This window comes from Talpa occidentalis, unplaced genomic scaffold (assembly GCF_014898055.3).
Source record: "Talpa occidentalis isolate TD23 unplaced genomic scaffold, MPIMG_talOcc4v2.1 talOcc4.13, whole genome shotgun sequence".
NCBI lineage: Eukaryota > Metazoa > Chordata > Mammalia > Eulipotyphla > Talpidae > Talpa > Talpa occidentalis.
The window spans coordinates 13084497-13100503 of record NW_023601322.1 but is presented as its reverse complement, the minus strand read 5'-3'; the positions used below and the strand labels follow the sequence as shown (position 1 = coordinate 13100503).

General features: G+C 39.0%; 1 protein-coding gene across 2 annotated transcripts in view; it reads left to right on the top strand.

Moving 5' to 3' along the window:
- WDR7 (WD repeat domain 7) overlaps positions 1-16007 on the top strand; it is a 286826-nt gene that overhangs the window by 10471 nt on the left and 260348 nt on the right. For both annotated transcript variants that reach the window (XM_037508477.2, XM_054694021.1), the window contains exons 2-5: positions 4887-4966; positions 9386-9557; positions 12056-12162; positions 13944-14022. In XM_037508477.2, the coding sequence (XP_037364374.1) occupies positions 9399-9557; positions 12056-12162; positions 13944-14022 (345 nt within the window). In that variant the 5' untranslated portion in view covers positions 4887-4966; positions 9386-9398. The remainder of the gene's footprint in view (positions 1-4886; positions 4967-9385; positions 9558-12055; positions 12163-13943; positions 14023-16007) is intronic.

The following is a 16007-nucleotide window of genomic DNA, read 5'->3' as shown; positions in this document are numbered from 1 at the left end:
TTTAAGTTTTTTTTCTTACAAGAACAACCAAAAAGTGTGCCAAACCTAAAGAAAAGCAGAAATGAAAGGTGAAATTTTCTTAGAGCTTTCTAGGCCTTCCTATATGTAGGTAGAAGAAAGCTGAGAAAGGAGGAAAAGGTAATTGAAAGAGTATGCTGTGCCAGAAACCAGAGAGAGCTTTGGGGATTAGCAAGTGATCAGCAATGTCCAGCAGCCTCTCTGCAAGATTGTAAGGACTGAATAAGATGGTGGTGTTCAGAAAGAATAGGTACCAGCAGCCCACTAATGTCAAAGCAACCTCTTTCCTCACTTCTTTCCCAAGGCACTGCTTTTCTCTGCAACACTGGGGAGTTTTGTCCTGGAGTATCGTATAGATACTCCCTCTTCATGTAGAGGGAGAACAAGAGTGACCTTAAACTAGGTCTGTTTGAGGTGAGAAAGTAAATTAAATGAGGCTTTTTGTAGTAAGAAAATGGAAACAGTAAGTTAAAGACCACAGGTTCCAAAATGTTGATTGTCATTAGAATGGAGGGGGATGTGCAGGAGTGGGGGAGAGGAGTGGGGGAGAGAGAAAGAGAGATTGAAAGAAAGATTATATGTTTGCAAGAAGAGGCCAGTATTAAAGGAAGGTGAGATATGAACATGTTGAAGGATAATGGCTAATTTCATAGAAAGAGATTACACCAAAACCGGGAGAGGATAAAGGAGTAGAATCCTCAAAGAGTCTAGGAGGAGTTAGATTCAGCAGGAAAGAGGAAATATTCTCTGCTTGGCACCCAGTGAGAACTTAATAATTACTAGTTATGTTATTCTATCTGTTCATTCAATAAATCCAAACTGAGCACCGGTAAAATCGGTAGCTATCCTAGGTGCTGATAAACCACCTCAAATCCCAGTGGAATGCAGTCTACTTGGTTAAATAGCAGAGATGGTGACTTAGATAGACCATCTGGTCTTACCCTGGAGGAGCATAGATTTTAGTGGAACAGATGAATTTCTAAACCATTGCACACAGACTGGTGAGTGGGATGCACCCACATGTAGAAAAGGTAGTGTCAACTCGGGTGCTGTAGTAGTGATTCATGGGGCTTGTGAGGGGGCAGTCATAGCCAGCAAGAGCTAGCATTTGAAAAGATTCTAGGCTCAAGAGAAATCCTTGGTAAAAAATATCTTTGAAAACTCCATGTTGTGTACATATGTGCATCTTTAAAGCAAACAAAAAACCTGCTTGAAGTGGCCATTGTACTTATTCCTCTATTTATTAAAGTGTATTATGGAATACAGTGAAATAACCTAAGATGGAAGAAAATCCTGAAGGCCAATTTATCTGGAGAATTAGGGTCCCCCTGGGCCTCCCTGGTGGCGCAGCGGTTGAGCGCTGGCTTGCGAAGCTGCCCGCAGCCTCTGCAGCGCCGGTTCGATCCCTGGCCGCCGGGCGAGGGTCCTGCATGGTGCACAGACCTCTCCTGCCGCCCGCTGCTCCCCTCAGCAGTGTATTTCGTCAGTCTGCCTGTTCTGTTCCCCGCTCTGGCTCTGGTGAATTCTCTCACCCTCCCATGCCTCTGACTGTGCCCAGTGCTTGTATAAATAAATAAATAAATCTTAAAAAAAAAAAAAAAGAATTAGGATCCTCCCTCAGTCTCTTCTCATAGTCTCCCTCTTCAGAAGTAATCTCATTACTATTTTGAGGAGAAGGGATAGAAGGGATTTGATATCAACACAGACTTATTCTAAATATGTCTGTATAAATGTATGTACATACATATATCAATATATCTCTAAAACCCAACGTGGCAGTGTATTTTCATACTACGCTGAATCTTTTTCTCCCACTATGTATTTTAGACATTACTTCATATCTCATACTGCAGGGTTCCATGATAAGATTATTTTTACAGTTTGGGTTCCCTGGTGAGCAGCTCTGAGATGGAGATAAGCTCTCAGATTTATTAGGGAGTCCTGTTAGCATCAACACTCAGGGAAAGGAAGGAAAGGAAGCAGTTTGGATTGAGGGAGAAGTTGAGCGGTGTGACAAATCTCCGTTGACCATGGGAGGAATTCTGAAGTTGAAATGATTCCTGGGAGCTGCTCTGAATTGGTGGGAAGGGGCCTGGGCTATTTATATCCTCAAATGGATCAGTCAATGACCGAGGGCCGTTCCATTGAAAGGGGACAAGAGCGTGAAGGAGCTGTGCCGTATACCTTGTCCTGTTTTAGCTTCATTCCTGCTGATAACTCTCCCCTCTCTATATCTTTTCTCCCCTCCCTCACATGTCACTGAGCCCACGTGTGTTAATTTTCTCCATAAGCACTGAAGTTCTCCTTCCCTTTGGGTAATGTGTTTTTGTAAAATCTTGATTAACCAGAATGATTGGAGGGTGAAGTTTTCTGGTAAATGGAATTTTGTGGTAAATGAACAGTCCACACCTCTGAGCCCCAGGATCACTTTTCATGTAATCTTGAGAGTTGCTGGTGGACCTAAATATCCACCAAAATAAAAATCTGTGAGGTGGCAATGCGTTGTGCTTCTCTTATTTCCAGATTAGGAAGTCATATTGTTTTTTTTGTCAATTACAAAAGCCCTTCCTCTTCAACAGTTTAAGTAGAAAAAACAGGAGCAAAGCAGTGGGAGGCAGGCACATATTTCATCAGCTTTTGCAATGAGTTGATTTACCGATCCAGACAAAGAGTGATTGTATTTTTGCTGTTGATGTGGAACACTTTTTGTTGCGTTCTTTGGTACCATTTTATGGAAATATTTTCTGAGTTACGATTTTTCTGAGACCACATCACAGCTCTGTTTCTTGCTCTATTTGTGTCTCATTTTTTCCTCCCTCCCTCCTGTCATGCTTGTGTTCTCTTTTCCCCCTGCCCCTCTGCTCGGAAAGTAGTGGTCATTTATGTCTTCTTGCCTTGGTCCTTATTTCACTGAAGTATGTGATTTATTGTTCTTCTATAATGTCTTACTTTTTTCTATCAAAACTTTCATTGTTCAAAATCAACAAAAAACTATGAACCAGAGACACTTTTTGGGGGGTGGGGGGCGGGAGGGGAGGGATTGGGGTCAGAATGGGGGGGTTGCAATTGTATGGGGAATATAAAAATAAAATTTATTATTTAAAAAAAAAACTTTCATTGTTTTAGCTAAGTTTGTAATCACTGTGCACTCAAGCTGATTGCATGAGTTTTTTCCATATGCGGTTTTTCTCTGTGTTAGTCCAAATTTCATGCTATCTTGTGTAGTTCTAGTATATTGCTTCCCTGTTCAGGTATCCCCTGATGAGACCATTATATCTCTTTACAATCGGACCCCCCTGAAGACTAGTGTGAAGCCTTGTAGTATCATTCCCTTATCAGACTCTGTAGTTGGTAAGTTCTGGTTAGGTATAGAATAATTTATCTGACATACTAGAATATGAATTTATGACTTCACTGGGCATCAGTATCATAATAATAGTGCCTATCCTTTGTGTATAGGGTTTTATTTTATTTTATTTATTTATTTTTTTTGTGGGACCCTCGCCTGCGGCCGGGGAACGAACCGGTGCTGCAGAGGCTGCGGGCAGCCTTGCAGCCCAGCGCTCATCCACTGGCCACCAGGGGAGGCCCTGTGTAGAGGGTTTTAGCATTTCAAAACTTTTTCTTTTTTTTCTTGGTATACCTTTGTGTAAGGCCTGTATCAAAACCCACATTGCATCTGTATCAGTTTGGTGTGTTGAACACCAAGTCCGCGCTATTACACAGCTAAGATAATGCTCATTTTTGTTTTATTACCAATCTCATCACTACTACCCTTCACCCTGCATTTATTAAAGATGTCCTCTATGGTAGACACTATGCTAAGCATCCTATGGCGGTAGTACTTACAGAGCTTAGAGATTAGTAGAGGAGACAGTTGAAAGAACCAGAAATAAGTGATGAGAGGTTGAGAAAAATGTAGGCACTGTCATCTCTTACCTGCAGTACTGTGCTCAGCCTCATTGGGTTTCAAACCCAGAGTTTTATCCCTCTCCATTGTATTGTAGGTAGAATGATCTTTCTGCAAAGAAAATTCAGATTTTAAGCACTTGGTCCATTTCCTGTTGCTGTCAGGCTGAACTCCAAATTCCTATAGATGGCTTACTGACCCCTTTATGATTTGGTGTTTGTGGGCTGGTGGTGGTTGTCTCAAATTCTGCCTTTGTCCTATGAATTACTGTCCTCCTATGCTTATCATCCAGAAAGAATTGAGGCCTTTTATCTCTTTTATCCCTGAACCTCTTCCTTGGTCAATTCCTATTCATTCTCATTCATCATTTTTCCCAAGAACTCTTCCTGGACCCATTGAAGTCTAGGTCCTGATACCCACTTCTGTGTCTCCATAGTCTGGAGGTAATTTGTATGTGCATGTACCCCATTGGATAGTTGACTTGTGTCTGTTTTACCTGCTATCATAATACTGGTATAGGCACAAATGAAAACTTGGGAATTTGGCTCTACATGCACACAACTTATTATGACATCAGAATTTAATTTGAAAGCTTTTAGTTTTAGTATTGGGATAGCGGTTTATAGTATTACTTCTAATAAAGTCATGCAGAGTGGAATTATTATATTTGAGATAATGGAATTGCATTTGACAGGCATATACAAAAAGCCAATGAGACATTAAACTTTTTAAACATTAATGTTTAAAAAATCTTAAAAAGTCCAACTTTTTTAAACATTCAAGTGATGATGCTGGAAGCAATATGTAAAGTAGCAGGATCTGTGTTTTTTTTTTTTTAACTAATGTTTCCTGAGCACCTGCCCTGTACTAAGCATTTTACTAGCTGCATTGCATGTGGTTTCTCTTAGTCTTTATGACAGCCTTCTGAAAAGAGTGTGATATTGTCCACCTTTTACAGATGGGGAAGCTGAGACCCAGAGGAAGATCTTTTCCAAGACTGCATAGAGGAGTGAGGATTTGAACACAGTTCTTCTGATTGTAAGTTCAGTGTTTCTTTCAATTTTTGTTGTTAACTGAAATGGTTTCATTTCTGTATATAACTGAAAAATAGGTAATAGGAAAAATTAGGTGAAGTAGAAAGATACATGAAATTAAAGTAACCAAAAATGATTAGCTTAATTTTTTCAAATCCCTAATACCTTTCCTCATTATGATTTGATTTTTCTGCCCTTAATAATGATTTAAAATTAATTTTTACAAATAACTCCTGATGAGAAGACAAAACCTCAGATCACAGGTTGCATAAGCCTTAGAATATAGAACTGATGTTTGATGACAAAACTTTGCAACCACTGCAGCATGAGTTTGACCCCAGGCCGCAGAGCTACCCACCTGGTACAGCAGACCTCTCCTGACTCGCCCGCTGCTCCCCTCAGCAGTGTATTTCAGTCAATCTGCCTGTTGTGTTCCCCACTGTGTCTCTGGTGAATCCTCTCACCCCGCCCCCCACACCTCTGGCCAGTACCCCAGTTCCTGTATGTATAAATAAATAGATCTTTAAATTTTTTTTTTTGTTTAGTGACCAATCTCTAAATATTATTGGAAGCCAACTTTGGATACAAGGATAAATGAAAATTGAATGTTCCTAGTATTCTTCTGTTTTAAGAAGCATCTAGTTTTAGAAACGTCTATTATAACTTTAAAATTTAAAAGTTAACATGTTCCCTTAATGTCTTAGCATGCAACATATGAATACGTTGCTCACAATATTTTGGAGAGTTGGTAAGGTAACTTTCTTCATTTTCTATTAAAGTTGGTACTATATCAGATTATTCTTTTGTTCTATTGAAGTATTTATATTAATGTTAATACTATATCAGATTGTTCATTTTCATTTGTTCACTTTTGCTTTGGACTTTTTTTTTTTAAAAAGATTTATTTATTTATTTATATAAGCACTGGGTACAGTCAGAAGCGCGGGAGGGCGAGAGAATTCACCAGAGCCAGAGCGGGGAGCAGAGCAGGCAGAAGGACCGAAGTACACTGTTGAGGGGAGCAGCGGGCGGCAGGAGAGGTCTGCGCGCCAGGTGGGACCCTCGCCGGGGGCTGGGGATCCAACCAGCGCTGTAGAGGCTGCGGGCAGCTTCGCAACCCAGCGCTCAACCGCTGCGCCACCGGGGAGGACCCTGCTTTGGATCTTTTACATTCAAATATTCCCTCCTCCTGGGCCTCCCCGGTGGCACAGCGGTTGAGCGCTGGGTTGCGAAGCTGCCCGCGGCCTCTGCGGCGCCGGTTCGATCCCCGGCTGCTCCCCGGCCACCAGAGGAGGGTCCCACATGGCGCGCAGACCTCTCCTGCTGCCCCGCCCGCTGCTCCCCTCAGCAGTGCACTTCGGTCCTTCTGCCTGCTCTGCTCCCCGCTCTGGCTCTGGTGAATTCTCTCACCCTCCCACGCTTCTGACTGTACCCAGTGCATGTATAAACAAAACAAACAAACAAACAAAATAAATAAATAAAACATGCCTCTATAAAAAAAAAATAAAAAGATTTAAAAAAAAAAAAATATTCCCTCCTCCACTCACCCCCCACCAGTGTATCCTGTTCAGTGATGTGTTTCATTTCCACTTAGTGAAACTTTTTTGGGTACATATTTAGTTTCCTTCATACAGTAGGTGATAATGTTGAAACAAAGAAAGGATTATTTGGTGCATGAGTAGCTGAATGATGGTGGTTACAAAGAGCATGTTCTGGATTATCACTGCCTTTTATTTTTCTTAAAAAACTCTCTTATGTGCCAATTTAGTGTGTCTTGGCTTATCTGTCATTATTCAGTTTAAAGGTATTCAAACGTTGATTCCTACCTCCTCCCTATTTAAATGGTTAGGATCTGGCTAATGTGCCCACTTTTTGCTTTAATTGCTTTTTGCTTTTTGCTTTAGAACTAGGTTTAATTGGTTGCCAATTTAATGGTAGTTTCAGTTCATCTTTCTTAGTGGTTTTGGTGGCTTTAGTAAAGTTTCACTTTTGTTTTATTAAATCTTTAAGAAATTAGAAAAATGTCTTGAGGTATTTTCATTTTTGTTGGAATGAGATTTTTTTTTCTGTATATATTCATTATTTATGTTCCAAAGCAATAATTTTAAAAGAGTACAATAAAATAAATGAAGGAAACTCATTTCACAGAAAAAGTTAATAAAATCTTAAATATATACACACAAATTGATATGTTTTCTGATGACGTAAGTTGTACCTTTATCATGTTGTGGACGATCATTTTCACTTGTTTTAAGACCTATTACTTGAGGTGCCTTGTCACTGCCAGAATTTTCTTTCCTTTTACATCAGCACAGGCACCTCTCCTGTCATGCCCGTATCCCTTTTTCCTGAATGTATATATTTGCATCTCTGTAAGCTTAGCAGTATGCATTGAATATGAGTCCTCAGCTATCTAGAGAAATGGTGTTTCCAAATCTCACCATATTGTGGTCCATGCTGTGAGTTCATTTAATTGAGAGAAATCTTCTCTGGGTGATGTAACTTAATACTGAATGTTGTCACCAGGGAAAAATGAACTCCTTCCAGATTCTCTTTCTGCGAAAATCATCATGTTGGATATGTTACTCAGCCAGGAACATGCTGTACCAAATTTATTAAAATTGGTTTAGTGCTTGATTTCATTCTTTAATATCAACTAGGAATACAGAAATACTTGTTAGTGTCCTGCTAGTATATGAAATGGTGAACGTGATACGTACAAAGTTTTACTAGTAGGAAATTAAATTGGAGTTTTTTCCTTAAAAGTATCTTTTCCTTGTAGCAAAAATATGAAGTTTTTTTTGGGGGGGAAATAAAGTGATGAAAGCCATGTGCTCTCTAAAAAAATAAAAGATAAAAATATAGGTTGTTTTCATATGTTTTTAGTATTTATTCCAAGTAAACATTCCAACACCATTCATAATTTTTTCACTTGCCTCATATTCTTTCCACAATGATTTTTAAAATAAATTTTAGTTTTAGTTTTTATGAATTGCTTAATGAGTACAGGCAGTGGTTTAAAGCAAATGTTTTTGCTAACGGCAGCTAGCCATATAGACCATGGCAACTAAATCAGTTTCTTTCACAGAAAGTAGCTATTCCTTTAAGTGTTTCTGAAAATTTCTTAGGATAGTTCACAGTTACATCCTCATCATTTCTTGTCACTTAAAAATCTTTGGCAGAAAAAATATTTACTATAGTGACCATTTCTTTTGATTGACCATATGTTAAGCGTATAGGTGATCCCCTATTATCTCATAAGATCTGGTAGAATTTTCTGTCTTCCATGGACTCTCTTTGATTGTTGTTCCACTCTCCATTTCTCTCCATACCTTCTCTGACCTAGTTTTTAAGTCTTTTTTTTTTTTTTTTAAAGATTTATTTATTTATTTATTTATTTATTTATTTATTTATTTATACAAGCACTGGGTACAGTCAGAAGCGCGGGAGGGTGAGAGAATTCACCAGAGTCAGAGCAGGGAGCAGAACAGGCAGAAGGACCGAAGTACACTGCTGAGGGGAGCAGTGGGCGGCAGGAGAGGTCTGCGCGCCATGTGGGACCCTCGTCTGGTGGCCGGGGAGCAGCCGGGGATCGAACCAGCGCTGCAGAGGCCGCGGGCAGCTTCGCAACCCAGCGCTCAACCGCTGCGCCACCGGGGAGACCCTAGTTTTTAAGTCTTGATCCACACAGTTAATAACCATTTCACCGGCTCGATCTTGATTTTGTCAGATCAAAAAATAATTCCTTCTATTTGTGTGCTATGTAAGAGGTGCACTCCAGCATGCACCGGTTCATTCGTGACTCACCTCAAATTTAAACCCCTTTTCAAGACGAAATTTTTATTGTGCAGAAATAAGTTTAAAGAGAAAATCTTTTCCCCTCAAGTTTCAGAGTTTACAACAAAAGACATGACCTTGAGACATAATAGGTTTGTAATAAATATGGTTGAATGAGTTTCTCACTGAACATAACTCTTTTTAATGGTTAGCACACTGTGAAACCACACCGAGTTTTTCCATTATTGATGGTTTGGAGGCTTAGCAAGATTTGGAGACCTCACCTGTCATTGGGAGTAAGACTGCAGGTTTTGAAATTGGACTGTGTGACCTTTGATCTGCGCTCCATTCCTTCACTCTTGACTTTGTGATTCTTTATGACTCAACTGTCTTTACTTGTGAAAGAGGAGTGATAACAGAACTGCTGGATTTGATACGAGGATAACTGAGATTTTAATTAGATTATATATAAAGTAAGGTTTTATATATTTATATATGTCACATGTTTTACATGATGTATACTATATATAGTGTTTAGAAGAATTCCTACTATTTAAGTTCAAGTTGAGTTTATAATAAAAATGTATAACATGGGTTGTGGAAGAAAATATTCTAATATCTGACACTATTCTTACAACATTTCCAGGTTTGAAAACACAATGGCGGGAAACAGCCTTGTCCTACCCATTGTTCTTTGGGGTCGCAAAGCACCGACACATTGCATCTCAGCAGTACTTTTAACAGATGACGGGTCCACAATTGTAACTGGATGTCACGATGGACAAATATGTCTCTGGGATCTTTCAGCAGAACTGGAAGTAAGTATTTGAAATGCCTATTGTACTTTTTAAATACAAGAAACTACATGATTGACTTCTGATGCTGATAACAGTTTACAAATATAACATCTACCCTAAATGGTTTACAATGTTTCACTGTAGACCTTTACCCACACTAAGGGAAGTTTTCAAAAAGAAACTAAAAACCAATTTTGAATATTCATAGTCTAAGGTGAATGTTTTAAAGAGAACAAAACTTTTTGTTGTGTGTACTTTAAAATTCACTATGGGGCCTCCCCGGTGGTGCAGCAGTTGAGCGCTGGGTTGCAAAGCTGCCCGCGGCCTCTGCGGCGCCGGTTCGATCCCCAGCTGCTCCCCGGCCACCGGAGGAGGGTCCCACATGGCGTACAGACCTCTCCTGCCGCCCGCTGCTCCCCTCAGCAGTGTACTTTGGTCCTTCTGCCTGCTCTGCTCCCTGCTCTGGCTCTGGTGAATTCTCTCACCTTCCCGCGCTTCTGACTGTACCCAGTGCATGTATAAACAAAACAAACAAACAAATAAATAAATAAAAAACATGCCTCTATTAAAAAAATAAATAAATAAATAAAAATAAAATTCACTATGTATTATTGTCATTCTTCACCTCAATGGGATTGTTCCATTGCTCTGCTCCTGGGCTTCTCAGTTAATAGGCTAGAAAAGGTAGGAGTTAGGTGCACACATGTGAACACTTGTGGACACACACACACATGCAGAGTTCACACTGACACCTCCAGTTCAAATATCACACTTCATGGCTTATTCTATTTTCTCTCTTTCCATATTCGTGACCTCCCTTTTCTGAAAACCCTCCCTGGGAACTTATCTGTAAAGAGAACAGAGAACATGGGGTGGTGGCTGGCATGTCCTCTCTGGTCAAGAAAGTTGACTGGTTAAGCAATTATTTATTAATTGAATGATGTATAATTCACAAGCCATATCATTCACTCATTAAAGTGTACAACTGAATGATTTTTATATGCAAGTTGTACCACCATTGCCAGAGCCAATTGTAGACCGTTTTCATTACCTCAGAACCAAACCCCACACTCTTCAGCCGTCACTCCCAACACCTCCTCCCCCCAGGCCATGACTAATCTATTTTCTGTATCTATACGTTTGCTATTCTGGACATTTTATATAAATGGAATCAATAGTGCATCTTAATTTAATCTAGCAAAAGAAATACATCTTTTAAAAGATATCAAGGGAGTTAAACTATTTACTCAGGGGAAAAGAAGGATAAAGAAAAGTCGGCTTGGTATTGTCTTTTGTGGTATATGGAGGCCTTTTCAGTATCATCCTTTCTAGTAGCGATTTATGCCTAAGAAGAAATGTAACATTCAGAGAGGAGGCACATGATGCTTTCTTTTGAAGTCTTGGTATCTTCCCATCCTTTTTTGCTAGCAGAGGATTCAAAGTAGTAGCTAGGACAGCCTGCTTATATCTATGAAAGTGTCTCCTTCTTCTTAATAGACTCATTGTGTTCTGGTTAAAAAACAATGACAAAAAAAAAAAAATGGTAGCTAAGACCTTTGCCACTTATATTGTTTTTTTCCATTTATCTGTGAAAAAGGTGTGGCCTGGTCTAACATGATAGCAGTAAAATGCAGGAGAGAAATTGCAAAAGTAGTATTTTTAGTGATTACCTAGATAAATTTGGGGACTGTTTGCCAGACTATTTGAGAATAGTGGGTATTAAGTTAACCTCCTGTAGGGCGCTGTATGACTTACTCATTAGTCTATGAAGGTCATTCTTAGTTCCTGACAGTTAACATTGATATCAACATGTGTGAGGGTTAACTCTCTATTTTTTATACTTGAGAATGTCCACCTAGAGACTCTAAATGTGATTTTCAGACCATTGAAGGTATTATTCAAAAAATAAGTGAGGTCAGATTATTTTATAAACTAATTCATTTTTTTTTTAAGATTTATTTATTCATGCATACAAGAACCAGGGTACAGGCCAGATGTGTGGGAGGGTGAGAGGATTCACCAGAGACAGAACGGGGAACAGAACAGGCAGACTGACTGCAATACACGACTGAGGGGAGCAGTGGGCACGTCAGGAGAGGTCTGTTGTGCCATATGGGTATCTCTCCGGCCGGCCAGGATCGAACCCACACTGCAGAGGCTGCGGACAGCTTCACAGCTCTGCGCTCAGCTGCCTGCACCACCAGGGAGACTCTAATTCATATTCTTAAACTAGTTTCTTATTTTACTGTGGCTTAGTGCTTAAGATTGCCCTTAATCCTGATTCCATCACTCACTCTGATATTGGGCAAGTAATGTCTGCCACCTCTTGATGATCCAATATTGAGCTCAGAACTACTTAGTAGTGTGATTGTAAGCATTAAATGGATGGGAGTCACTGTTTTGCTTTAGACTTGAGAAGTCATCCATATCTGTATATTTATAGTAAATTTATAATAGTTTCTAAAAATAGTAATTTTGAAAAATTTGCTCTTCACATCAACATATTTTTGTATTTCTAGGTTAATCCTCGAGCATTGTTGTTTGGCCACACAGCTTCAATCACTTGTTTGTCTAAGGCCTGTGCTTCTAGTGACAAGCAGTATATTGTCAGTGCCTCTGAAAGTGGGTAAGTATTATTCACTTTTCCCTCTCATAAGTACCAGTATATTAGTAAGTAGGGATTTTTTTTCCTTTTGGCATATGTTTTAAATAAATGCGTTAGTTGTGTCAACTGAAAGAGGGATATTTGAAATATGGTTTTTAAAATGTGAATTTTATCATTTTAAAGGATTTTTTATAATAGTTTTATTATAATTTATGATTATAGCTCTGCCTGGCTTTTGAGAAATTCATAATACTGTAAAAGTGAAAGCATGATCATTAACCCTCCTGCATTTTTATTGAATTGGCAGAAACTTTGAGAGCTTTAAAAAACCTGAGTGAATCTAGGCTAGCATAAATTTGGAAGATGAAGTCATGCAAAAGTTCAGAGTTATATTGATGTATGTTAACACACTGACATAGCCACATATGTTCCTAAATTTCAGTATAACTGGCTTTTGTTGAGAGAGATCGTTGGGCAGTAGTTGTAGGATCTAGAGTGTAAGGAATTTTTAAAACTATTTTTTGGGGTTTAGAAAATGGTTTATTTATATAATATGTTATTGAAGAGAATTAGGGAATTGAAGGAGAATTATTTAGGAACTTGCCTGCTCCATCGCTCATAAATTATAAACTTGAAAAGAATCTTGTAGAACTGTTTAGAATAAGAAGGGCAGCATCAGGTAAAAATATAGTACCTTTTGGTCCTTTAAATAGTAATCCCCATTAGAATGCATGTTTTATATAGGTTTATGATCTTTTCAAGAATTGTTTTATACCATGTGAAATATAGGACAGGGCATCCTGAAGAAAATCCTAATGATATCTGGATCATTACATTTTATTATTGTCTCCTATTAAATCTTTAGTTTGTATCTTTTTTTTAAAGATTTATTTATTTATACGTATAAGAACCGGGGTACAGGCCAGCGGCATGGGGGTGGGGGTTGAGGGGATTCACCAGAGACAGAGTGGGGAACAGAACAGGCAGATTGTCTAAAGTACACTGCTGAGGGGAGCAGCGGGCAACTCAGGAGAGGTTTGCTGCACCATGTGGGTTGCTCCCTGGCCAGGGATTGAACTCGTGCTACAGTGGCTGCGGATTGCTTCATAGGTTGCATCTTAACCCCTTGGACTACCAGGGAGGCCCTTAAGTTTATATCTTTAAAAGACAAGGTATATTGACATTTCTGATTTTCAGCTTTGTTCTTACCAAAGTTTCTTTTTGTTATGTACTCAAAACTTCTGCAATAAATATAGGAATGAAAATGGAGTGTTATATTTATTTAATTCGCAGAGGTTTAAAATTCAGTTGACTTTAATTTTCGTGTTTTGCTGTGCTAAATTTTCCAGTGATGTTGATAACCAGTGGAAAATCTCAGTAGTTTACATGAAAAATTTATTTCTTGGTTTTGTCACTTGCCTCCCATTTATCACTTGGGACTTTGCTCTTTTTGTTATTATGCTTACTTTAGGTAGAGGGTGATAGAGCAACCACTGCCTGAAGCAGATACTGTCTAGAATGTAGGCAGAGGAGAGAGTTCTGCAGGGCCTTACATCAGTTCTTACCAGAACTATTCATACAATTATCAATGAAAGGGAATCAGGAAGTGCAGCCCTATCCCGTGTTAGGAAGGAATGTGGATCAGAGTCAGGGTGGGGCAGGGTTAAGGTGAGGGTGGGATGGGAGGACCAGCATTTTTGATGACTAGCACTAACGATTATTTCCTTCTTTGTCTGAAATCAGTTTTAATGGATACTTAAGTTGACAAAGTTGAATTTAAGGCTGGCTGTTTTGTTTTACAGAGAGATGTGTCTTTGGGATGTGAATGATGGCCGATGTATTGAATTCACAAAACTAGCCTGCACGCATACCGGCATACAGGTTAGTATCTATTCGAGTAACTGACCAAGTCAGCACAAATTATTACAGAAAAATATATAATTTTTAAAATCTTTCTAAAACACTGACCCTATATAGTTATATGAAAAATGAATGGGGATGGGCAATAGGACAGAAAGACTAGAATTGTGGCAAAAGCAGTGAAAATCTCGCTTATAAGGTGGTAAAGTGGGAGGATAATAAAGTGGAGGACACTGATGGGGAAAGATGTAGGGCAAACCAGTTCTTCTGCTGCTTTATCTTTTTCTGGCTACCCTAGGTCCCCGAGTATGGTCCCCTTTACTACTGGGTTAAGTGAAGTGCTTTGTACCCCAAATAATGGAATTCACTCTTACTAAAGTCTCCATGCTTTCATTCATGATTGACACATATCCAATAAAAAGAATCACATCATATCCTTTTTATTGCTCATGACCTGGGTACATTTTTTGACTTTCTGACTTTGTAGAAGAAATGACCATTTCATCTGCTTGACTTAGGCAGGAATTTACGCAGCATTTTCCAGTTTCTGACAATATTCTTGGTATTTTTTTCTTACTCTTTCATAATTGTCAAGTTCTTTGTGCCTGAGTTCACTTATCACTTACTGTGTTGAGTGCTGGGCAAATTACTAAGAATATGGAAAATAATATTGATATTCTCAAGGGGGAAGGAATGGGAAGAGAAGTGAACTCACATTTATTGAGCAAATATTACGTAGGTAATTCTTGTCTAGTGTCTCCTTTCGTTTCCCCAGATCCTTCAAAATTAAGTAGGAGCATATCATTTTACATGTAAGGAACCTTAGACCCAGAGTGATTACTTGAGTTGCCCTAGTCTCACAGTGAGTCATTCCTGGCGCCAGGATCCCAAATCAGCTTTATTCAAAGCGAGGGACTGTGTTCCTTCTGTTACATGATACTACCCCTTTTAAAACAAACAAAATCATTTGCTTAGAAAGAAAGCCCTCTTTCCTAACACAGATTAGAAAAACAATGGAAAATGTTTTGGGGTGAGTCAGTGGTTAGTGAGACAATAGGTCTTTTCTTTTTTTAAAAGATTTATTTATATAAGAACTGGGGTACAGGTCAGAGGTGGGGAAGGGCAAGAGAATTCACCAGAGAGATGGGTTGCAGAACAGGCAGATGGACCAAAGACACTGCTGAAGGGGAGCAGCGGGTGAGGTGGGAGAGGTCTGCCACACCATGTGGGTTTCTCCCTGGCCGGCCGGGAATCGAACTCATGCTGCAGAGGCTGTGGACTGCTTCACAGAGTAGCGCTCAACCCGCTGCGCCACCGGGGAGGCCCGAGATAATAGGTCTTTAATGACAATTTCTTAAGCTGGCAAAGCTTCTTAAAAATTGCTCCTTTAATGCTGTTACAATATAAGGTTTTTATTTGAAAGGTGTATGTTGCTCAGTTTTTGATTATATGATGAATCATCAAGATTTGTAAGGGGAAAAAGGTAATGATATTCTTTAAATTCATTGCCTTTATAAGTTATTTTAATTAAAATTACTGAAATGTCTTTAATTCATTGGATATAAATGTTTTGACCATTGCATAATTTTATGATTTAAAAACTTTGGGTTTATATCTTGAGAAAAATTACATTTATTCAACATATTTTCTGGGCTTACAGTATATCAGATCCTGTGTTATGTCTTTGGCATCTGGATTGACAGCCCCCTCCAGTACAAGATGCTTTTTGACCAATTGGCTAGTATGTGCCAGTTGCTGGCTGTGTGGTCTGTGCCCTCTCGGGTTCAAAAGCAGGGTTTTTTTTTTAATATATGTATAGATAGAAATGATAAATCTTGGTGACATTGACACTGACTTCAGAAGGAAATATCAACTTGTTAAATTGTCAGAGAGGGGACATCCGTTTTTAAATATTAGGAAAACTTATTTCTCCATTCAGGCCAACTTGACCATGTCAAAGTGTCTCAGAAGCTCATTGAGTGTTTGGAAGGTTGTTTGGGATTTTA